The sequence below is a fragment of the Charadrius vociferus genome, unplaced genomic scaffold (assembly GCF_000708025.1).
Source record: "Charadrius vociferus isolate BGI_N301 unplaced genomic scaffold, ASM70802v2 scaffold1061, whole genome shotgun sequence".
Taxonomy (NCBI): Eukaryota; Metazoa; Chordata; class Aves; order Charadriiformes; family Charadriidae; genus Charadrius; species Charadrius vociferus.
Genome location: NW_009646734.1, coordinates 535,321 through 561,247, shown reverse-complemented (window position 1 = coordinate 561,247; position 25,927 = coordinate 535,321). Strand labels below are relative to the sequence as shown.

The 25,927-nt window shown below is 39.9% G+C and overlaps 1 protein-coding gene across 1 annotated transcript; it reads right to left on the bottom strand.

The window, feature by feature from the left end:
* Position 1: 1 nt before the first annotated feature.
* On the bottom strand, positions 2-24,389 carry MBTPS1 (membrane-bound transcription factor peptidase, site 1). The gene is made up of 22 exons (XM_009889518.1): positions 23,895-24,389; positions 22,504-22,761; positions 21,874-22,077; positions 21,385-21,495; positions 19,990-20,099; positions 19,484-19,600; positions 18,387-18,454; positions 17,660-17,762; positions 16,765-16,916; positions 15,648-15,809; positions 14,948-15,092; positions 13,644-13,832; positions 12,876-13,048; positions 11,747-11,862; positions 9,583-9,739; positions 8,580-8,704; positions 7,482-7,559; positions 5,587-5,727; positions 3,107-3,238; positions 2,456-2,582; positions 1,639-1,769; positions 2-652 (listed from the first exon to the last, which is right to left on the bottom strand). Exons 1-22 carry the CDS (start codon positions 24,079-24,081, stop codon positions 456-458), a joined length of 3,183 nt encoding a protein of 1,060 aa, XP_009887820.1. The 5' UTR covers positions 24,082-24,389; the 3' UTR covers positions 2-455.
* Between the last annotated feature and the right edge of the window lie 1,538 nt (positions 24,390-25,927).

The following is a 25,927-nucleotide window of genomic DNA, read 5'->3' as shown; positions in this document are numbered from 1 at the left end:
TGTTATACTCTTCAGCATAATACCGTTCTAGAAAATTGCATTCCATCCAAAAAAATGCACTTATTTTTCCTTAGCAGAGGCCCTTAAAGTGACTTTTCCCCCCGCCCTCCCCAACAATAAATATAGAAAATAGCCTCTAAACAAATAAATTTTAGTTTGGTCAGCTTAAAAAAAAGGTCCGTTTCCCCTCTTGGGATATGTAGTGACTAAGCAGCCATTTAAACAGTATTCAAGTCTTTGGTGGCTTTGGCTGCTTAAAGCTGCAGTTTTATGTACAGATGATCAACTGAGGTTCTTTTTTCCTTTTTCTCTCCAGAAACCAAAGACTATGAGATGATGTCAGGTGCAAATCACCAGTACGATCAGCGCCGCATTCGCTGCACCATCACTGGGAGCAATCCATCGCCCAGAAGAGCAACTGGTAAAAGGAGGTCATCTTTGGCAAACGAGAGCTTTCAAACAGAAGGCGTCTTTGGTGGATGAACCTGTTGCATAAGCTGCGGTCGTTTCACTCGTGGTTTCCGTCTCTTTGGCCTGCTCTTTGCTTTGTTGATCTGCACCACAAAGAACGCCAGAACCACCATGGCACCAAGAAAAGCAAAGACCGGAATCGTCTGTCCTACGTCCTGGTTGTACCGGCCGGGCATTATACCTAGAAAGGCAAAGAGGTTTGGAAGCGACTAGTGACCACATGAGCTACAATGTCTTTGCAGCGTTAACGCTACCTACCAAAATGATCAAATGGTAACTCTTGTTCAAAGACGAAACGGCTATTAATCAGATTACATTTCAGACAGGAAGATTAACAACTGCAGACCGATTAGGGAAAATAAGACAGGATGCTAATGTTACAGAAAAGCACCGGCATTTCCACCTATTTGGGCACATCAAATTACAACCCAGATTTCCCCTGCAACAACAACCTTCTGTTCTGCATTAGAAGAGCGAGGCAAACGTCTGACCGTAATTTTACCACTAAGTCACTTCTATAAATCACACCAAATCCCGATGCCATGAGGAAAGTGATTTTGTGCTTGCTCCAGAGACCATGCATGCCCACAGTGAGGATGAGCTATAGAACCAAACCTTCCGTCTTTACCTTTTGGTCTGGCAGCTAAGACTGGCAAAAGGAGCACGCGTGAGGCTTTCAAACTACTTCCAGCTTGTACAGGAGAGCAGCCCGCCATTAGACTGAAAGCTGTTTCAAGTGCTCCACATCACTTGTTAGTGTAACACCTTGCCCAAAGCACCGTTCAGACAAACTCTTCTGGACTCTGCTTTTGTGCACTCACACAAGGAATTGTAACCAGCAGGAGGTATCCAGCCACAGCTCCCAAGGACAGTGAATGCTGCTGACGCCTGTCGGTCCGAACAGCACCAAAACACACCTCAACTATCCAAAAAGCACCTACCAAAATCTTCCTCCCAGTATGTCACGCATGCTTTCTTCTGAATAAACTATTCCTATGCAAAAATACTTCTCTTGGGCTTCATCAGTCAGCCATACTATTATTTGTATGTTTTTCACAACTGCAAATAAACATACGGCCTCTCTTCTGGCCCCACTGTTTGTTGTTTTTGCAAAGCTTATACAAAAAGCAAAGCAAAACAGCAACTTTCAATTTTTTCAATATTTACCTCCAGGAATGTCCCATGCTCCACTTTCTCCAGGGGACAATGGCCTCACTTGGGGTCGGTTCTGTCGAAAACTGGGCAGAGCCACTTTATCAAGGTCAATTGACAGTAACTTTTGATGTTTCCAGAGGTTGCTACAAGAAATTTAAAGACAGAGGTGTCTGCCCACTTACTTCAGTAGTGCAAGGAATTTTGTAGAAACATATAGAGAAAGTGACAGTTGGAACCTACAAATAACTCACCGGTTTGGACTCAAATGATAATCCCACCCATTCGGCAGGTCCCACAGTTTGCAGGCCTCTGAAGTTAAATTCAGATGCCACAGGGACACACTTAGATTGGCAACTATTTACTAACAACTCTCTTGCACACAGACTACCAAAAGTGACCATTAGCAGCTCAGCAGACAAGTATGGGCTACATCCTGACACATTTTCCTTTAAGTGACAGACAACTGGCACACCAGAAGGCAGAGTCAGGCAAGCTGTCCAAGGAGCTGCTTCAGAAAACTATTTCAAAGGCACGCAGTGACGATGGATTTAAGCGAGACCATTCACTCTAAGTTGGGACCACTCAATCACAACAGTGAATGGACTTGTGAAGCTATTTTTAAAATCCCACAGTTTCATAGCGTAGCTATAAGGTGAGTCAGAATTATTCACTGAAGAGGCATTAATGGTTATTTCCTCTTTGCAATCTGGTATTTCTCTAGGAAAGGCATTCCAGCTGTCCCTTTCAAAAGCAGATGGAACAAATAATTTTTCAGCTCAACTCCAAAAGTGAGACTTCTTGTACAACTATAATAAAAATGTATACTAACCTGGGGGCAGTTTCATTCAAAGGCTGTGGTTTGGCCCAGGACAGGTGAGGACAAGCAGGAAGGGACCGGGGTTTAGGGTCTCCCAAGTGAGCTTCAAGCACCTTCGAGTATCGGTGCAAATGGTTACCTGTAACTCACGGCAGAGACAGGCTGGGTTACCAAAAGACTGGTAGGATAAGAGTTACCGACATTCACCTCTGGCTAAACAGAGTTGCCCTAAACCCAGGAGTTCTTCACAGTAATGATGACTCGTAGCTAAATCTCGGTTCGGATTAACCAAAGGGTAACCCACTAAACAGTAAGACTGTGCACCTACAATGGCAGGTAATCCAAGCTTTGCTGGCAGCACGTGAGACAAGACTGAACACTTTATACACGCTCCGTAGCTAGTAACTCGAATGCTCCCTAGCAGAACTAGGCATCTGAAAATTCCTACTCTATAAGCAGAACGTTTTCTTTAGTTGAATCACAACTATGTAACAACAAATCCCTACAGTAAGTGCTCTCTTCTAGTAAAACAACAGAACATTGTAGAACTCCCACCAAACTAATCTTACTGGCATGTAACTCAAGGGGTCTGCCTGAGTCTTCCTAAATTCCACCCTGATACTCTCTCAGTTGCAGGCTCTGCTTGGAAATTAAGGGTCTCACCTTCCATCCGCTCGGGGAGAGAGTAGCCTGCTCCTGACGGCGGTCGCTGTCTGTTTTCGGAATGGCTGAGACTTGGTGGTGTCACCCCGTAAGAAGTGTACTGCAGGAGGGAATCCAGGAGCCAAAAGCAATCTGTGGATTTCATAGCCCCAAGCCCCAAAACAAGAAATGCATTATGCCACATTTAAAATGGCTTATCTTTCTGTTAAGAAGGCTGTAATGACATTTAGAAGTGCAGTCAGTTTTTCCGGCTCTTGTTTTTCTCCTTCTGAAGTTCCTAGGCCCACCCCCCCAACACACAAACACAAAAATAATCTGTTCAGTCTTAAAATATCCTCTCTTGTGTACCAAATCAGGCTCCTTTGGGCAGTAGGACATAAAACAACAGGTCTTAAATATGGGAATTCCAGGCTGTGCAAGGCCATCCAAGCCCCTGCAAAAATTACGAGGTTTTTCAGTGTGGAAACAGAGGAAGCTCAGAGCTTCTGATATCATTTTTAAGAGGGGAACAGAGAACCAACTGTTGTTTTTTTTTTTGAAAGGATGAAATAAATAACCTTGCAAAGAAAAGTAAGAACAAGGTAGTGTTTTCAGTGGAAAGATATGACTCATTTGCTTTCCCAAGCTTAAAAAAAATAAACAAATGAAGGGGAAAAGGCTCTGGCTATGACCCAGATAAAGCAAAAGCAGGACCTACAGCAGCTGTGCTACAGACCAAGCTGGGAATTAATGCCACAATATACTTGACCGTGGTTTTCTTTGCACTTCAACAGCACATGAACCCTCATTTTGATTCTCTCCTGAATTACTACTACCTTAATCCAGAGCTACCCCTAACGAATAAGCAGTCCAGCTAGTTAACATCACAATTCTCTAAAACTTCCATTTGCAGGAGCAGGACAATGCCTTATCAGCTATTTCCACCACACAGCAAACTATTTTTCTCAGAATTTCTCCCCCCAGGAACAGTTGGCTGGGAATGGGAATTAATCCTCATAATCCTGGTGTCCCCTAAACCCTCACCTTTGATTTTTAAAGAGGTCAATCAGATTTTAAGGATTTATACTCACAAATGTTAGGAATTTACCTCAGTTAAAGCTACTGATGTCTCTGCAGGAGACATAGCTCCTGATTCACAACTTAAAAGCTAATTTTAAGGATTTCTTTGGAGCGAGCCACTTTTTCTTGCTTCACAAGAAGCAAGAAATTAAATTCTTGCTGAATTTAACAGCATTAGAGAGGTCACAAAGTGCCATTTTCTGTTACTTAAAGCTACAGATCTTCTCTTATGCTACGTGCTTTCAATAACCGACAGCAAGCACACAAGGCACCAATATGCTGGTGTTACGGCAACTCACTGGAAGCCACTCAAAGACAGGTAAGTAGAAACCGCAGAACTTTCAAAGAAAAAGAAAATGTTTGGGACAGAAAGAAATGAGCCTCAGACAGAGAGCTCCCTTCGGCAGTAAGTTCCTTTAAACTTAAATAAATTAGGCAAGGGATGGATTACATAACCCAGTATTTTTAAATGTTGGTGACAAAAGCTTAAAAAAATTATAAATGTACTTTCCATCACCAAAGGAAAATTCAGGTTGAACATCACATTCAGTGGAAATACAGAAAAAGACCTCACATATTGGAGTATCTTTGGCCTCTTTAGCCACAGATCTACCAGCTTGTGCTTTACATGCCATGAGAAACCCCATCAATTGCTTAAACACTTTAAAAGTCAGATCAGAAAAACTGCTAGAAAAAGGTTTTGTAAGGACCAACCACAGAGAGAATGGCTTCTCTGGAAGTCACAGAAACCGCACACACAACTCACACACTTTCCACCTAAAGTTCCAGACAAACGCTTTGAACATCCAAACAGAAATTCCTACTTTCTGACATAATTACACCAGCTGGTTTGTGTCAAAGTAGAATAACTTGAAAATAGCAATGCACAACTGACGTGTTGAACATTGCCATATATCCTCACAGGAAACACTGCAAAGTGAACCAGGCAAACATCGCAAAGGGAACAAGGCATGCTGATGAGCAAACTCAAAAGATAAAATTCATTGTACTACATAAACATTCTGAAAACACAACTGGGGAAAAAGCAAAAGCATCCCCTAATGGCTTCTTCACAAATTCAAATCAAGCATGCGTAACAGCATTATATTCTGGAAACAAAAACACCCCAAAGAAGCAAAAAAACCCACCAGCCAAACCTCCCCCAGAAAAAAAAACACCCCAAAACCAGCCCCCAAAGCCTGTGGAATGGAATAACAGGCAAGTGACCTATGCAGGGGGCAGGAGGAATGCTCCCATCTATCAGGGGCTATTCAATGTGGGGTGCTCTTAACTGAGATTAATCCCCAGGTTGGAACGTTTAGAGATTTCCTAGAAAACAGCTACTTCTGATGGGAGCTGTAAAGTCCCACTGAACAGCTGCCACTTAAGACAACTTTTCCCGCGTGTCAAAGCTTACACACCTTTCTGTCGATGGCTGTCATCCAAGCAATTAGAATCACCGTACAAAACAATTCTGCCACCACCTTCAGAAGGAACTTGGTAAAGTCCCAAAATAGGGACATTTTCAATTACAGCAGTCTCCTGTTTTAAAACTTCAAGACCTAAAGCAAAGCACAAATAAATTTCTTAGCCTGCAAAGCACCAACATCAATTTACTTATAAGTCAACACAGCCTACATTGCAAACTTAGAAATGCAGCTATGCCGCTCTTTCATGTGACACATTCATGCAAAATGTTTTCAAAAACCTCACGATGTTACAATAAAAATGAAACTGCTCCAAGACCCTGATTGTGAAGTTTCCTACCGATACTAATGTTTCTCTTTCTTTGGTGCAGAAGCAGAATAAAACCTCACAACCTGGATTATCTTCAATATTCTCAAATAAAAAATTCTAATATTTTCAGCAACAGCTTTAAAATCAAAATGATCTGCCTTACAAATTGCTTTATGTTGTTTTAGTCCTTCTGCAGAATTCTACAGGATACATCACCCATCACAATTCACACTGCTCTTCCCCAACTTACTTGGTGGCCATGCCTACCTAGTTCTACAACAAAATTGACTATGGCACTAACAAAAGAGAATAGAGACATTCCATGAAATACAACATCTGTCTCTCTGTAAGCAGCAGCTGCAAGACAAAGTTTTTGATTTAACTCCTTTAAAGCAGGGGAAGCCCATTTTAAAGACTGCTGGGGTTGCATCACTCTGCAACTCTGCAATTACTAGTTACCGTTGTGCTTTGTCTGTTCAGCTTTCAATTCAGAAACAAAGAAAAGCATTGTTCAGCAAGAATGCCTAAGCCAAAAAAAAAAGGGAAAAAAAAAAAGACACTCACATGAGTTTTCCCACCTTCCCCCCCGCACTTCAACCTTTGGCAAATTTTACTCCCTCCTCACTCCAGCTGCTCTTTGAACTGGCAGGTAGAGCCAGTTTTCATTACGTCCAGCCCTGCCATGGTTCAGAGATCTGCTTCTCAGCCTTTTCTGAAACACTGGTACCAATATTGTAAGCAGCAATTTTTGAAGGAGTATCATTTAAAAGCCTGCCTCCAAAAGCACTGCAAGTATCTGAGTAATGAACCGTCAACTTAAAAGACACGTTTGTGAGATATTTACAAATTATAACTGAGATAATCGATGAACAGAAAGATGAAAAAAGCATAGGAACCTTCTCAGTATGAATGGTTACGTGCAGCAAAACCCAGAGGACACCAGGCTATAAACCTCCATTTGTATCTTTCAAATCCATCCAATCATTTTATCTCCTGTGAACTGAAAGCTCTAATATGCAGCAGGAGGGAAAACACCCCAGTTCACGAAGGAACTAAAATGAAGTCTGTGGAAAGCTGGTTTTGGGGCAAAGGTTTCCCACCTCTAACACTCATTTCAAAAAACCAAAATAAGACAAACTTCAAATTCAGTATTTAGTCCCCTTTACTTTAGACTCCTGCCTGCAGGAGCAGAACACAAGAACTCTTGGGCTTCATGAGACTGCAATAAAAAGGATTCAACAGAGAAAGCAGGTCTAGCAGGCTGCTTGTCAAACTGACTCTCTCCCTTTCTTTCTCCCTCCCCCCCGCCATGCAGATGTGTTTACACACAGCAAACACAATAAACGACTGCATATATACACTTGGATATTGCTGTACTATATAAAAAAATGCATACAGAATCATACTGCAGCTGCCCGTTAGGCATCCAACTACATATTCTAGGCAAATGAAAAAACACCTACCCTGTCGATGTGTTTTTCCCTCCATTGTTTTTACACCTTTAGGCTTTGTAGCTTTGCTTGAGTACCGACTCCAAAGTTCTACTCAAAACACGGTAAAAAGACAAGGAAGAGCATACCTTGATCCTTAAAAGTGTGCGCAATGATAATGCCATCTTCTGGAAACTTTGCAATACTGCATCCTGATGCGTAATTCACTGAAAGACATGCCAAAATTGCAGTTTTAACACTAAAAATGACACTCCCTCCCTTCCCATCATATTTCAGTGAGCTGTTAAAACAAGCACAGAAGAAAATATTCCCAGGAACACTGCGCTTAATTTCTGTATTTCGACCGGTATGTGTATTCGCAGAGAAGGCATTTCTAAGCACAGCTTTCGCAGGTTCACCTTTACATACTGCTTTCTAATCTTTCCCATTTAGGAGACTGACATTATCTTTTTTAAACTGAAAAGCTTAATCAAATGCCATGAGAAACTTAGTATTTCACACTCACGGCCATTATTTATACTACAGAGAACCCGTCTCCTTCTATCAATGCTGGTGAGCATACAGAGACCTCAACACTGGTGCCTTCTCTTTTCACATACAGTTTCCAAATTAACTACTCAGAAGACAGAGATTTGGAAACAACGCTTGAAAACATCACGAGACTTGGTCAGATGAAAAGACAGACTGGCAAGACCTACAAAGTCAGAAAACAGTAAGGTCAGAGACCTGTGGCCTAACCACAAAGTCTGAACTTGAAACTGACCAAACACATTAATTTCAGGGGGAACAACTAAAAAGACTACAGGAACAGGAATTTACAAAACATTTCAGGATGTTGTGTCAAAATTGGTGTATTCCAAGGAAAAAGTCCCTATCGATTTTCTTCCTCCAAAATTTCGAATTTCCACATAATTGCAAAATTAAAACCAAAGGCTTCATCTTAGCAACTAATGTTTATAGTACAGACAAATACAGACACACCCCAACAATACTCCTCTAAGTACCAGCACCTGGAATGCAACCCTAAACTGAGGACATTCATTATCTGGTCTGAAAATTTCTCACATACAGTCTATGAAGGAAGTAATCATTTAAGCATGTGTATGAGACTCATCTCACTGAATCTGAGTGGTTCCCTTGACTCTCACTCCCATCTCATTCTCACAGGAAACTATTTTCCAAACAACACACTGTAGCCTGTGTAGGCAACGGACTCCAGTACTCACTTTCATGATTTGCCATAGTAAAATCGCCTTCGTACAGCCCATCACTAAAGGCCATATTCCAGACAGAGAGCAGATCGTTGAGAGCTGGTATATTAGCACCTCCAGTATCAGGCATCCACCACTGTCTGTAAAAATTACAGCATAACACAGTTTATTAGCATACAGAATATACTCCTATAGTCTGTATGATGAAAAGTCAGGTGTCTTCTCACATGCAGACTTTCAAAGTCAGTTAAATAATGAACTACATCTCAAAGCCTTATTTACCTCCAGGGGCATGTGAGCAGCTGTCTCTCTGATACCAATGCTTTTGAGCAAAAGTAAAGTAATGTAAAATTCTCAGTGCATTTAAGTTCAGTGGAAAACTTTTATTTGCTAGAAAGAGATTCAGTCTTAAGCTCTTTGTTTGCCTAAGATGAGGCAAAAACAACAGTCAGGTAATCTGCTTCTCATTTTTCTAACGAAGTAAAATGTTACTTGCTCACAAACTGCAGAACAGACCTTTCTAGCTGAACAGTAACACATAACAGGCTGACAACTACAGTAATTCTGATGGTCTCTATCACCGCTGGTGATACTGGCATATTATCTCTTTATATGATACACTGGAGTAATTTCAATACACAATTTCAGGTGCACAACCTGGTGATCCTGTTTGCAATGCACATTTTCTTTCTATCCTGCTCCTTGAAAGTGCAAACACATCAATTTTTCTTTGTTTGTCAGTCTCCAATTTCTTACTTCTTTTCATTGTAAATGTGTTTCTTGGCTTTAAAAGAAGATTACACTACCAAGGGGGCTTTTGCAATCATGATAAAATAGGTAGCTGTCCTCTTTAAGCTGCAGCTTAAGGTGAATTTTGCTCTTCAGGTAGTCCCTTCTTACAGGTATCATCAAAGTGCTGAAGCACAGTGTATCACATTTGGGGTTTTTAGGGTAGTGTGTGCATAAAATGGCAATTTTATAGCATTTTATTTCCCAAAGAACTGACAAAAATCAGTACCTTGTGTTTTCATCATAAAACTTGACTTTTCTCATCACAGATGTGTTGTACCAGTCACTAAACACTATAAGTGAAAGTCCGTTATCAACATCCCTCCTCAGCTTGGTGATCTCTTCAGGAAAATACTCTTCCTCACTGTCCACCATCAGTAAAGTCCCTGTGTGTAAAAGCAAAATCAAGAGTTCATACCAGACTGTACATTGTAATGTTATCATTATTCAGTCAACCCATGCAAAAGTCAACACAAGCGCCCATTTTGCACAGTATCTGGTCCATGTGCCCCGCTCTGGCAACTCACCTAAAGAAGTGACATTTAAGGATGGGAAGTATAAGACAATTCAGTTTACAAATGTATTAAAAAATTAGTTTGGCAACATAGTATGCTTTTTAAGGGTGTTATTTATAAGTCGTGCTTGTACGGTCTCATGAACCGAATGCCCGCATACATAAGGTGTATACCTTACAGTTTGGTCTCACCCAAATGCTCCGCAAACCAAGCCAAACTGTGGCAGAAGAGGACAATCGGGAGATTCACCGCTGATCCAAACTAAAGTGCTAATGCAGATGCACCCTAGTGAGAAGGTGTTTCACTGCTCCAATTCTAAAAGATACTCTGCTCACTATTGCAGATTTGCAGTCAGGTAGACAATAATTATTCTGAAACTTGGTTTGATTCAGACCTTGAAAACTACAGCTACATTTTAGTAGACCTGACTAAAGTGCCATTGCCACTTTCATATAAGCCTCTCCAACTCCTGTGAACGAGCAATCACAACCTTCTCTGCATCACTGAAAAACACAACCAGAAAAAGACACTTTTATCCCCTGAAAATATGGTTCTACTTTTAGATTGCTTCTAAACATCAAGTCATTTTGCTTCTTCACTTTCTGACTGCCCAGAGAGGTGGTGGAATTTCCATCCTCAGAGACAATGTAAATCTTGACAGGACGATACCCTGACCAATGTGGTCAAGCACTGATGCTCGCCCCGTGTCTCACAGTCCCTTCCAATCAGGCCAATTCCACAAGTCCAGGTAGTCTGCATTTGGAAAGCCCTCTGATAAAGATCCTGTAGAAACCATGTTAATGATGTGGACGATGGGAATTGCACCCTCACCAAGTCTGCGGACAATACAAGCTAGGGAGAAGTGGCAGACCCACCACAGATCACTGCATTTTTTGCCCCTAACTTCTTCCCATTAAGGAAATTCTTGAAGCCCAACAAACTACTAATGAATGAGGTACAATGTAATGGTGAATCTGAGGGGAGAGAAATCACCTAATGGTGCTCCCTATCGACTATAAAACTAGCAGTTTCAGAAGATATTTTGTTACTTTTTTAAAGGCTATCATTTCTGTATCCACTTGCACATTCAGTGAACTCAAAAAACAATGGTGAGATATTTATTGAAAAATCCAGATAAACAAAAGATTATTACTGACAAAATTTCCAGAACTAAAAAATTGTCAGGAGAATGCAGCCTCACTTTACAGTCCACTGAAGAACACTGCAGCCCAAAAGTGAAGAGGGCCTGGTTGGAGCATGTCACAGTTAAACAGAGGGGCATACTGGAGCAGAAAAGAGCATGGACTGCTTGGTTTGTCCCCTGCCTGGAAAATCTATAAAATCTCCTTCCTGATGAACACAGAAGAAACAAGCCACATACTGCTTTGCTATCGCATATGGTTGAATGGAATACTTTCCCCACTCTCTTATCGGTCCACAAAGATCAACGTTTTAAAATGCCACTGCTGAGGAAAAACAAACAACAGAATGGACAATTTTGATTTTAGTCTGCTATTCACATCATGCTTCACTTTGACTGTGCCAAAATCTTTTGGCAAATACAGGTCTGCCTTTGTGCGACTGAATACAGACGGACTTCTAACCCACTCAGAGATGGGGTCTTCCTCTCATTTTTTCATGATGAGGGTAGAAAACTGCACTAATTCTATTAGACTCCCAAGTAAGCTTCTGCACTGACACTTTACACAACTAAATATCAGCATATAAATAATAAATACACCCACTGTATAATAATATTTTTCTACTACTTTGAAAACTTTTCTTTGCAACCCCACAACATTTTTGGTGTTCCAAAACCCAGGCCATTTTAGGAAGAAATTAACACTATGGAGAACAAGGCAATTAACTCATGCTTACCGTACTGACTTGCATCAAAACATGTAAATGGGGAACCAAGAACCTCAACAAAGTACCCCATGCTCCTTAGGTGCTGGTACATGTCCCTAAAGTTTGTGTGGATATGGTCACCATTCCTTGGGAAAAAAAGTGTTTAAGAAAATTAGATCTGGCATGCAGAAATCTTATTTTTATTCTCTAATTATAGATTACTTCCTAGTTTCCTTTCTAAAAGGTCCGTTTTTTTTTCAAATGATAAGCTGCAGTTTTCCAAGCACAGTCTCCCCTTTGCAAAATTCTTCACAAATTAACACTGGTTCCAAGTGCTACAGAGAAGTGTTAGTTACACAGTCAAAGCTAGAGATTGAGCATGTTCCTTACAAAGCACAATTCTACATGTTTGCATCACACCACAGAGAAACACTGCTTCATTAAAACCAGATGCTTTTCACAGGACTTCTTCCTCACAAAAGAGCCACTAAGAGCAGTTATAATGACTAACTGGAAGAAGCACACAGGACCACCTCTGTAGATAATTGCTGAAATTCAGCAGAGTGCTCCTGCCCATGTGCCGTATCTGCATGCTCCAAGTGGCTTTCCAAAAGCCTATGTCTTGGTCACCGACTCAATTAATCCTCACTTATACACAGTTGCACAATTCTTCCTATGGATGGATTCCCCCTCCATCTATGAAAGACAACAGGTCAGCTGAGCCTCGCCCTGCTTCGAAGACGGTCTCCCTCAACAGACAAGGGGTTTCTTCTTTAGGGTTCAGTCTTTCAAATTTCTCATGTTTTTTTGATAAGTGAATGCTGAAGTGGCTAATAACTTGTCCCTCTTAACTTCCTGGGAGAAATTAGGGCAGAAAAGAAAAATGCTACACTTTGAAAGCTAAACAAAAATCTCAGTGCATTTTAAAAGCTTTTAATTTCATGTGAATAAAACCACAGAGCACCCATAAAAAAAAAATAAAAAAAAATCCTGCACCAAAAGCGTACAGAGTCCCCAAGTGCTTTTCATGGATTTCTTAGAAAAGGTAATCCCATGCCATACTGAAAAAGGCCAGAGCTCTCTGGTGTTCAGTAAAGTTATCTGATATCATTAACACACAATCAGGAAATACTGATTTAATAGAACCTGAGATAAATACCAATCTAATGGATCATTCTTCATCCTCAAATTATCCCTGGGGAAGTATCCTGGTGGATAACGGAGATTATGATATTGATCCCAAAGAACTCGCTTACTACGAGGTGGAGTAGGAATAATCTTCACTTTTATTGGAAGCTTCACCGTTGAAGTCTGCTCTGCACCATTCTTGGACTGTAGGACAGAATAAATTACAGTGAAATCCTTTTTCCCCATAGGAACATTCACCAGTTAACTGTGGATTGTGAAAGACCAAAAAAAATGGCAGTACCAAATCTACTTTTAGTCACCAGTACCAGCTCTGGAGACAAAAGAGAATGACTTTTGCCTTAAATCACCATAGTATATTTTTCTGCACTCAACAGTTTGTATTTATGCTCAGAATGTAAAATAGTTAAAATATGTTACAACTGTGATTTGGTTCAATAATACAAAACCTTAAAAACTTCTCAGGAACAATTAAGCACGGTTCTAAAAGAAATATATTTAAGTAATCTCTTTTTCAAAACATATTACTTAATTCACAATAAACAAATTATATTAGGAAGTTTGTCTCAAAGAGAGGTATTCTGATTCTAAAGCACATCAAATTCGCAGGTTAGTCCTGCTCTCAACTATAAAGATCATTATTTGTACTCTTCCGTTTCCTGACCCCAATCTAACTTACACTTCAAATGATAGGATCAACCCCCCAAAAGACGGTATTTGTATACCGGGAAGCAGTTTTAATAATTATTAACACAGAAAAACCAAAACACACAGAACTTACTTCATTTTCTGCAGGGGATGATACTGTGATCATAACATGACCTTGAGCAATGCCTTCCCAAGATGCTGCTTTCTTTGCTACAGAGATGGAAATTGCTAAGTATCCGGACCAAGGCCACAACACAGGGGAATAGGAGAAAGCCACTTCGATATTATCCCCATTTTGGGGGAGATAGGGTTGCCAGTCTGGCTGTGAAATGAATGCAGAACACTGGTGAAACAGTATTTGCAGTCACTAATTTTTGCACACGTAGCCCTCTTCCTCTTCACGAAGAAATAACAAATCTTAGCTTTTCTCAAGATTATGTCAAATTTAAAAATGGCCACAATGCCCAAAGGGTTGGCGTTGTGTCAGTGAATCAACCTAATCGTGACAGCCTTAACAATCCACCTGTAGGCTTTTCAGGGGCAGGACTCTCTAAGAAACCATCTGAACAGCACGCTGCCTAAGTGTACCCGTTTTAACATTTTGGGTCCTCTGCAAGAATTTACTGGGAAGAACACAAAATTTCCTTTTGGTAACAGAGAGCTATCGCTATAACAGACACAGGCAAATTACATCAGCTGCGTCTGAGCACTGCCATAAGCTCGTGATGTTGGATAAGAGCTTCAATACCCTTTAATGTAAGCTTAAATCTAAAACAGCCCTTGGGATTCACACTAAAACGTTGAAATTAAGCTCATTTACATTGACTAGAGTTTTGGGATAGATGCTAAGCTTATTTAACTTTATCAATTCCCAAATCGGTTTAACATTTAAACTTATTTAAAGCTTAATGAAAAAAACCAAACAAACCAACACCCTAGTCAACCAACATGCTCAACATCACTGGTGTAGAGGAACAGGTTTTGCAGCAGACCTTGGTAAGTCAATACATTTAGGTCATTCTGACCCACGGAAGAGGCGTGATTTATAATGTCAGGATCCTTACTGAGATTGCTTACGCTCCAGACAAAAAAAGAAAAAAAAACCAAAAAACCATGAGGAAAGTCCATCCAGAAGATTTTAACTGCTATCAGAGAATACAAAGAAATCTTTAAGTACCTGTCTATCCAAACTGGTTTTACAAAGATAAAACACTACACGCCCCTGAAACCAATGCATTGCTTGAAAACTTGTAGACAGCTCACGTTGACAAATCTTACTAATCTGGGTGCGTCCATTAAAACGAAACATTTTGCATCTCTTACTCTCAGCAGTTAAGAAATCTGATTTGTTCTATGAAATTTATAGCTAAAATAGTCTTTTCTGGGATGCTTTTAGCAACATTACTCGTCAGGACATGGAACAACGTTAAGTCTTACCTTGTCTACAATTCTCCCAGTGACTCCCATGCCATTAAGGATAGTAACATTAACAATGGTTGGCATCCCTCCATAATATATAGGCTGAGAACAATAGGGCCACATGTAGGGACACTCCGTCAAGTCAATATAGCTTGGGCTCAAACTACAGAAGGATGGAGGTAAAATTAAAAAAAAAAAATAATAATCAATAAACGAAGAAGAACATGCCACTATATAAACTGTAAAAAATTACAGATGAAACATGCCAGTTATAGTTACGCTATCAAGCTCTTACCTCACTTCCCAAATCTGCCCCAAAATCTTTTTCCCTCCCCCTCTTTTTTTTAAAGTTTTGTGAAAAGATTTTCACAAAACATAATAAAATTTTCAGCACAGTGACAATGTTCTTAAAATTGAAGTACTTTTCCATTGTGTTCTAGGTTACATTATTCATAACATCTGAGGCTAGAAGAGAAAGTAAATTTAGCTCTTGCAGTCACTTCATCCCCTACACTGCTGTAACTTAGGCAGAAAATACATTGACTTTTCATTCACTCTTGTCAAAATTCATGCTTCAGGATTACATAAAATCTGTGCAAGACCTCTTTGTTGCGCAAGCACAGATTGCTCAATTGAGTTGCACATGCATCACCTGCTCTCTTGCAAGAAATACAGCAGATTATAGTGTATCATTGATTAATTAAGGATTAAAATTAACCTGGCCTGTGGTTTATAGCTGTTGAGGATCTGATAAGCTCTCAGAAGATCCAACTTGCCATGGCCTTGTTCAAACATGTTGACTCCAGGAAGTCTACGTGCTGATGCGATAAGCGCCTGCTTCATACTCGCTGGGTTCACCATTTCACGCTTCTGAACTGTGCTGAAAGAGGAAACAACAGATCACATTAGGTGGCCTCCATTCCAGTTCTTAGCTAGTCCAGTTTACCATTCTGCCTTAACAGTCATTTGATTTAAAGAAAATGCAGTCAAAAATCAGATTGTTGTGAGTAACATCGACAGTTCTTATTTGTATGTTATTACTTGATTTCTCACTGGAACAGCTGAAGAAGAGTGACAAGTTTCTGACGCATTTCTCTTAAAAGCTAATACTACATGAATTTTTCTCCTTACAATGTGGCCCATGACCAGCAGTCATTATGAGCAGGGTTGTACTTTTATATGCTAAAAAAAATACTCTGAAAATCAAAGCCTCTGTAACTGGAAACTTGCTAGTATCTTTTTGCAACATGACTCTGCCAGCGGGGAGAAATAGTTTTGTTGTTCAAAGAAAAACACAGCATTTGACGGAGGTTTTTAAAGGTTCATCTCATCCTTATGTAGTAGCAATGAGAAACACAAAGTACAGACTTGCAAGTCCTACCTTCCTTTCAGGTTCTTCAGTGTGCAACAGATAACTTACGCAACCGGATAATAGTCATAAAACCTTAAATCCTATAAAATTTACAAGTACTTAGATAATTATCTGCTACAGGTGCCTACTTTCAGCAGCAGCAGCACACTCTTCCACAACACAATTGACAGGCTCAGGAATTCAAAATGATTAAAAAACATGACAAAATTACTTCGTAGTGCTGTTGTCTCTAGTTATATTTACACAGACATAACTATGACTCAAAACAGTTCTCATGTTTTTCCCAGGAAGCTTGGAGCTAGTGAGACAAGGTAATGTCTCAGGCAGAACTGTGATTTTATCCTCCAAGTTTGTTTTCCTACATCTAAACACAATTTAGTTTTATTTGGTGGGTCCCTTTATAGGGCCTTTTATGACCCTCTTGCATCAGTATCTTTTTTAGAGATTCGTATTTAAGACTTACCTCACTAACAAAGTAACAGCACCTGCCACCACAGGAGATGCTACGCTTGTCCCAGAGAGAGAGCGGCATCCACCTTTCATACCAGAGCCTCTCACTCCAGAGCCATAAGTAACAATATCAGGCTTCACTCTACCGTAACCTCCGGGCAGCTCCTGTGAAAGAAATCAGATGGAATATTACCCTAATCCATAATGAATGCTGGTTACTTCATCTGGGCATTTAAACTGCAGGTCATTCAGGAGTAAAATTACCAACTAAATTAGTCAAGGTTCAGCATCCTGGAATAGCAAGTAACACCTAAAGAAGGACTCAAGCTGTTAATGACAAGTACTCAATGTTCCAATGTTAACATTACTGCTGATTACTCTAGTATCTATGCTAAGCATGAAACCACCAACACAATGATAACCACACTGCTACCTGGCTAATGAATGAGATGCAGCAGAAATAGAAACATATAACAGTCCCCTTAATTCCTATCACAACGCAATCTCATCTGAAATCACGTGTGCAGTGCCTGTCACATCAGTTCAACAGGCAAATAAGTGCAATGTTACACGTCGCATCTGGGATTTTTAAACTAAAGGCCAAGAGTAGGCCTTCATTTTTGCAGATTTAACCACACAGGCAAGTCCTCACTGTAAACCAAAAGGTACTGGACATTTTACAAATACGTCAAGAATGTCAACAGTGATCAAGATTAATGATGAGAAAAACTGCAAAGAACATTAAGCTTCTTGTTTAAAGACTTACAATCTCTAACTATTCTGATCTTTGATGAAATCTTTTATCACTGGTGACTCCAGCACACATCATCTGCATGGGATTACAGGCTCCCGTTCCAAGGCCCTTATTTTGGCTGAAGATGTGGCTGGCCATAGTCAAAGTATCTTACCCAAGTGGTCATTCCCCGAGATGAAAAGCGAGCTATATTATCCTCAAAGTCAATGCCACCTACTCCAATCACATCCATCTGGTCAGCAGGGTTATTGAGAGTCCTAGAACAAGTTGGAAGGTAGGAAGACCAAAAAAATAAAAAACAAGACAGTCGTAAGTTTATCTTGATAATAGACGTGCTGCCATCAGATTTTTGTCAGACGCAATTCTTAACCTCCACAGAAAAAATTTTGGTTCTACCCGATACACTTATACTTACCAGTGAGAGCAACTTTCCAGGCAGTTAGTAACTCAGTAACCAACTCAGTAACTATCAAACCATGTATCTTGAAGACACAACAAAATCTGGTTTGAGGCATTTATTTTAGAAATATACCACAAATCACTCTGGCTTGATCCCTTCTATACTCCTTAAGCCCAAGATCAGTACCCAAAGACGTCTGCTCACACTAACACGGAAATGCCAGCTGGAAGTACTGCCATTCTTCTTTTACTGACTTTCCACTGCTCCAGTGAAACATATTTAGCTAAGTACTTCACAAATTGATGTACTGCTACAGCAAGTGATAAAGACAGTGGAAAGGAGGAGTTTAACTTGAGTCGCTTTCTGTAAACACATTACAGCAAAAAGGACTAGGGAAAGCTTCAGGACCAAACACAACTACTTCTGCAACAATGTAATAACAACGTATTTGCTTTTCTTTGACGTGGTCATTGAAACTTACCCATACAAAGGGCCATCATTGCCAATAGCAGAGACCATGATGACGTTATTAGCTGTCAGTTCCCATACCTACAAAAAATAATGTATATCATAAGGCTTTGCTACAAAAAAGAGACTTTTCTATCAAACGTACACTCCACAGGGCCTGACATAAGCCACCAATTAGTCCAACCCCTCTTTCTTACTGAGACTTATAAAATACAACTCACTGGTACATTCAGTACCAGTTCCAAACTTTCTTAAGATTATGTGACCAATAACACAGCCTCAACAGCAACACTGTTGATAACACATATTTAGGTTACACCAAAGGAAAAAGTCCTGCCCATAACAAAGCACTCCAGATGCCAAAGTCAAGTTATTCTGAATCCCCTCCAGTAATACTTTGGGGAGAGTAGTGAAGTCAATGTCAAACTAAATTTCAATGCAGCTTATCATAAAAAAAAAAAAAAAAGATAAAAATTACTCTGCCTCAAATCCCTTCATTACCCTTTACAAAGAAAGATTTTATCCTTTTCCAAAACATAAACTAATTCACCTAGTGCTTTCAAAGGACAGATCAACAATTCAGGGAACCATGACATTTACAAAGACAAAAACCTAATTCTGCCTTATCCTGAAACAAATCTCTTATCACATAGCTGAATCAACTACCTGTACTTTTTACCTATTTGTTCTTAAACAATTTGCTGCTAAATTCACACTATACATATTTTTTACCATTAAATAAATTAACCATGCACAGATTTTAAAAAAAATAAGAGTGGGTTTCACTTAAGCTTCTTCTACTAAGGGCCCACTTAGTTGCCTGCTTGGGAGTACATTTCCTAGCAGCGCATACAGCATTTTGTAAAAGGGCATGCATCCATAGCTCTCTGAATATTCTGGTTGTGTTTGGGTTTTTTTTAAATCCATTCTTAAAATATATTCCTAAAAGCCTGTACATTGTACAAAATTTCTCTCATGCAAATAATACTCCACAGAAACTGCCAGCAGCACTGGAACCTGTCAGCCGCTGCGGCGAACAAGTAGCTGTGCAAGTACAACATTTGTGAGAGGGATATAAACACCATGACCACTTTATTCCTTCGTACTAACCTTGTCAACAAATGGATGATCCATGAAGTCTGGCCCACCAATACTTAGATTCAATACATCTATCTTCTTTAAAATTGCATAATTAAAGGCATCCAGAAACCAAGATGTATATGAGACCTATGTAAGAAAAAGGGGGAAAAAAGCTATCATTGGAAAATCCAGTGTTTTCATGACAATACAGACTTCAGACAGACAGGAGAAACAACACCAAAATAAAGCACAAAAGTGACAATGGTCTCCTAGTATTTCTAGTTCTCAGTACATTTGAGTGATTGCTCCAAGACTATACAGATCAGACTTCCACACATTATTTCTGAAAAATATACCAGATCTGGAAACTTTAAGACATCCTGTAGTAAGTTTCTTATAAACAGAAAGACGTATTCTTCTCACTTATCAAAGAAAATATGTCAACATTTACAAGCACTTGTAATATTCCCAAAGGAAAGGATTAATACAGCACTAATATGGAAAGGCAGAAATTGAAACACATGTGAAATAACTACCTGGTTATTGGTGAACACTCGAAAAATGTGCAGTTCTGCATTTGGAGCAAATCCCTGGCATTCTCTCATGCTGGCGATCACACCTGCTACAAAAGTCCCATGGCCTAAACCTATCACAGGGAAAAGGAAACAAAATGAGATGTTAGAAGACAAACCATTTCATTGTCAAGGATTTGTACTGTTAAACACCACCCATACCAAAAATCACATAAATCTAACAACCTGCAAATACTGGGTTCAGTCCTAGTCTTCTTGAATCCTATTTCGCTGCTGGGTTCAGTGGGGCCAGAATTTCCAGCACTGCCTAGCCAGACAAACAGCTGATGAAGCTCTGAGTGATACACTCTCCACTCTACCCACTCCTGATTGCTAGCAATGAAATCAAGAGCCACAAAACGCAATCATGAGAGAAAAATGTTATTTTGGAAAATGCAATGTATTTTTATGTAAACTTCTTAAAACATGTTTATCCTGACTCTGCAATAACCCTATTTTGTTAAGGATGGAAAATAAGACAAGAAAATACATTTTTTTCCTCCCGTAAAAAAAAAAAAAAATTAGCTTTAGCTTTATGGGACAGCGTGCATTGTATTTCTGTGCTCCAAATCTGCCTGTTCAGCAACCATCTGGGCACAGAACTAATAGAAAGTGCTACAAAAAGCAGGTGCTGTGATGCCAAGAAATACTACACACGATAAAACTACGGAGGTGCACACAAGACCGAGCAAGACATGCATACACCTTGAACTCTAAAGGGATTCAATTGCCAACTGACTCACTGACCCAGACTGTATGAAGTTAATAATCTGTGAAAGCATACGGTCAGGGCAATTTAGGGTCAAGATACAAAAAAGGAACACAAACATACCGCAGAAAATAAAAAGTTCTTTGGAACGTTGATGGGCATGAGTCAGCACAGTGTTTGTTCATGAAAATTATATAGAAAAACTTTACAGGATGGTGCCCAAACACTGATTATCAGTTTAGGACTGCACAGTAAAGAAGGAAAATGTTCTCTCTCATAAGCATGGAAACATGTATGCACTGTGAAACAGCAGAACACGTAAAAAGGAATAGGAATGAAACTGCTTTGTGGGGTTTGCTCTTGCCTCCACCTACTTTGACAATGTATTTATGCCTGCATGTCTTCTGGCCCTGACTTTTTTCAAATGCTATGATGAAACACCACATATGATTCAATGGAGACTTATGCAACAACCCCCTGGAACGTCTTTGTTGAATTTGGTGTAAGTACAGAGTGCTTGGGACACTGCAAAATTAAGCTTAAAATCTCAAGATATATACTTTCAACAGATGTTAGCACCACAGCAGCAACAGCAGTTTTATGACGGAAAACAGTCAGGAATAGTTGGACAATTGAGCACAGTAACTCACCGTCATCCAAGGTTCTCTCATTAGTCCAGTTTGTTCTCTCCTTTACATTTTTGAAATGGGGATGTTTCTCACTCAGACCAGTGTCAAACACTGCTACTCTTACACCAGCACCTATAATAGAAAAGGAACACTTTTGCTGATTCAGCTTCATGGCAAATCTGTTCTATCAAGTCAAAGAAAACTTTTATGTTTAACATAAACATGCAATTTACAAGCTCAGTCAGTTACAGATCTTAAAAAAAACATATTCCAATTCAGAAACTCTACCACAAATCATAAATAAGATCAATTTCTCTTAAGTACAGTACACAAATACACAGAAGAGCTCTCCATAATTATACAATGCATCTCAAAATGAAGTATTTCTCAACCCTTCTGGAACTAGCACCCAATGAGGGATTAACACATAGGAGCCAATTAGCCTTTCCTTACACTTCACTTGTTTTTTCAAAGAAGGTAATTGTTCTAAACCGACAGACAAAACCATACCTGTGTAACCCATCTGCCAGAGGACATCTGCCTGCAAGGTCTGAGCAACCTGGCGAGGAATAGCTCTCAGCAACCGCCTGCTTGAATGTCGACCTGTTGCATGCCAGAAGCCAGAACCTAAAGAAAGACTTGCTCTTCTCAAGGGGCGAGACGACTGCCACTTTTGAGTCCATCTGGTTTCATTGCAGTGCAACATTGGATCAGCTATGCAGAATGAGGATGAAGAAAAGAAAATACAGTATGAGGAAAACCACAAAAGATTAGCTTTTTATGCAAATACACACATCATATTGTTACAACAAAAATTTTAGATGAGTTGATATCCATTTTCCGTGATCAAAATCACTACAAGATTCTGTATCATCTACTAGGGATATAGTGGTCCATAGTCTCTGGTAACTGACTGCTGCAAAAGAAATGTTTCTACTTTGTAGTTGGAATCTTTGCCACGCTTTGGCAAAGGTATGGCAAGACCTTGATAATTTTATAGGCAAAACAACAGATTTCTGTAAATTAAAGAAAAACTGTAGGGCACTTCTTATTTGTGTAACGCTAAGCTGATGGTCTGAAATAAGACTGAGAAGACTTTTCCAAAGCAGATCTCATGCAACCACACAGAAAATTGCTTACCCTCCGAATATTTGAGTGATCCGACGACCTTCCGCTGAGGTGTTACACGCTTGATGTTTGGATGATCTTCCAGTGTCAGTACTCCATCTTTCTGTTTCTCATTGATCTGAATAACTTCAAAATCACTAGGATAGTCACTGGCTGGGTTGTTGCGAGGTACAATCCTCCAGTTCTCAATATCACTACTTTTTAGTGCACTTGAAATAAATTTACTTCTAGCTTTAGCTGTGAAGTATCCATTAAAAGCCACAATATACTCTGGAACAAGAGCACAACTTATCAGAAGTGTCAAAGGTCCAAATATTTCTGTTTTAATTTATCCAGAACAAATAATCACAATTTGAAGCACTTTTTTGTTGCTTTTAGAAATCTGCAATTTATTTCTGCACTACGTAAGGCTTTTTTTTTTTTTTTCATCGGGAAATCTGCAAAATATAATAAAAACCTCTGAAAGGAAGGTAGAATTGTAAATATCATACAGAGGTGAAACGATCAGGGGGAGCAAGGGAGACGTAACAGACTTACTCTTAGATTCAGCAGTACAAACAAGTGCTTGATATGCCAATTCAATATGCTTTTGACAGGTATGATTTAAAGACATGTAGCCTCTATACGGTATTGAGTTTTAGTGCAAACTACTGACACCAAGTACGACACGCACAGAGAACAAAGACAGTCCCAAAAGTCCAGTCCTTGGTCTGGATTAGTGATTTGTGAGTGGACCTCAGCCCCAGTGCACATTCACCACAGTACATCTTTGGCTAACTATGCACAGAAATGTCGCTACGAGCATCCTGCCTGTAAGCACCCAGGCACACACACACAGCTTCACTGCAGAAACATTATGGGTACCTGAGGCAGCAAGTGATCGCAGGGTCAAGGTGTCCTACTGCTATCCTTTGCCATCTCAGCAGTAATATCTGCCACACTTTGCCTTTCATCTGCTCCCTGCGCAATTATCTTTGCAATTTTTCTACGCATTTTCCACCTACAGAGATTTCTTGCCTCTCTCACCCCTTCAAGGCCCACTTGTGGTTACATTTCATAAAAGAGCTTCAAATATACCACCGGTCGGGTCAAAACAAACAGCTACTAAACACACCAAAGTGACCAGGCTTTCCCACCTGAGCCTTCACACTCCATTTTTACTTTTAACAACCTCTTTCTTTCCCCGCCTCTTCCCTCCCTTGTTCTTTCAATCCTGTCTCCAGTTAAACCAAGAACCTTTGAAAAAAATCTGCTTCTCTTTTTGAATACAGAGAATTCAGCAGATTTTATGCTTCTATAGAAACTCTCTGAATGTTACAATTGTACAAACACCACAAATCAGCAACATACACTTGAACTTCACAGGCATGTTTTTTTTTTTTTGCTGCTTAACTCTTTATTACCATGCTCCACGACTGTCGAAGTGAATTCCACTTCCAAAGTAAGGCGAGAACATCCAGAACACATGTGAGCCTCATGAGAGGAATTCCCTAGTCTGGTACCGAAGTGTTTTTTGCCACAGAGTAAAATAACAACCAGAACAAACCAGATGTTTGCAAACTTCATGGTCATAGAAGAAAATGGTTTCATTCCAAAAATTCCAGATATTCAAATGACAATTTTCTTCCTTATAAACTAGTTCATTTTTGTTTCAGTAAACGTTGCTTTCACTGTGCTGATCAACTGGATATTCTTAAAGCTGTGTCCAAAATAAGTAGAGATTTCATGGTCTTTTGAGGTAAAGCCTTATAAACAGGCTCATTTCTTTCTACGCTTCTTCTCCATTTTGTATAAAAGGATTCGGTCACTCAGGATGTGGTAGCTGAGTCCTGTACTCCATTTCTGATGGCAAAGTTAACTCCCTGGAAGAATTAGCAAAGCTGACTGCAAGCCAACCTGTAAGGCAGGGCAATATAGAAAATAATTAGATTCACATTTGTGCAAATGTAGCCTGAAAAATCACAAAAGATAGACACGTTTGGCAGTCAGCATTAGAAATATGGAAAAAGCTGTTCAAATATTTCATTTAGTAATTTTTCATAAATGGTCAAGTGTCTTCCTTGCTTGCGCAGAGCACACATGAAACACTCAGGCGTTAACCTGACAATAGAACAGGCAACAGTGACAAGCAAACTCTGACACCCTTTGTGTAAGGGGAGTAAAGAGAAAAAAAAAAAAAGATATGCCGAGCCCATGGCAAGGAAAAAGTAAAGTGCAAAATAAAATACTGGCATAACAAAAAGCATCCACAGACACTTACAAAAGCACAGTGACTTTTTTCCAGTCAGAAATGCGGCAAATAGAAATTCTGCTACAGTACATCATTTTACACAAGGAGAATCAAATTAAAATGCTATGCCAAGGGCTGGTAAGGACACGAAGCAAACTTTCATTGTGTTTGTCAGAGAAAATCAGCATGAAAAAAGTATTTCAAATTTTCTTGAAGTGGAATGCGAGTTACTACAATGTGGGCACTTGAGAAAATAAGGGCTGGGATTACAGATGTAATAATGTGAAGTTAAAGGAAAGTGTTTTTCACGTGGAGGGGAAGCTTCTTCCCTTTACATTCCAAGATACAGGAAGCGTTCCAGAAAAATGGCAATGCTAGTATTTTCAAAAATTCCAAACATTTAACCAACAATTGACAGATAAAAATCCATTAAGAGACGAGTGAAAAGAAACATTTTCATCTCGTCTGTAACACCACATGAAGAAGCAGAGTAGAACTACACATTGCTGCAGTGACCAGGATTGAGAAGCAGGAGCCTTATTAGGGAATTCACATTATTTAGGCTGACTTCACAGCACACCAACAAAATGAATCAAATCTGCATGTGACAGCTGTTACTTCATTTTTATTTAACTTTATTTAGCATTCTCAAGTATTTCCTTGTAACAGGGACAGAATTCCCCTCTATATCTAGCTGACCGACACCACGACAGACCGTGAACAGCTTGCGATTGAAGTTTCCTCTTCCTCCCTAAACAAGACCCAGTTACCGTACACTGACTGCTGATGTTGGCAGAGCTCTCTGCCTACCTTGTCACTTCCTTGGCTTATAACCCCTAAAGCAATAAAATATCAACTACGTTAATGAGCAAAATAAACATCCTTATGGCTGATAACAGATTGTACGCAAGCACGATGCTGAAATATGATAGAAGCTGAGAGCAAAGTAACAGCACGCTCACAACTTTATTTTGTTTAACACCCTTAGCGTGCGGAGCTGGACGGGGACTGAAACTTGTCGGTTTGTCCATCCCCGAGAACGGCTACACACGGAGTTACTCCCGGTTTTTCTGAAGCGAGGGGAGCGCAGACCGAGCGATGGGCTCTCCGCAGGGATGGCGGGCCGAGACAGGCCCAGAAGCAGAGCCGCCTCCCTCCGCGGCGTCGGGCCACCGAGAAGCCATCCCGTTCAGGGAGCTCGGCCTC

What these genes read in the sequence shown, in the direction of transcription:
- MBTPS1 (XM_009889518.1), bottom strand. Translation starts at nt 24,081, where the DNA reads ATGAAACCATTTTCTTCTATGACCATGAAGTTTGCAAACATCTGGTTT. An exon ending in ATCACTCAAATATTCGGAGG is followed by an intron (nt 22,078 to 22,503) that starts GTAAGCAATTTT and finishes CATTCTGCATAG; the next exon opens with CTGATCCAATGTTGCACTGC. An exon ending in AGCTATAAACCACAGGCCAG is followed by an intron (nt 15,093 to 15,647) that starts GTTAATTTTAAT and finishes ATCCTTCTGTAG; the next exon opens with TTTGAGCCCAAGCTATATTG.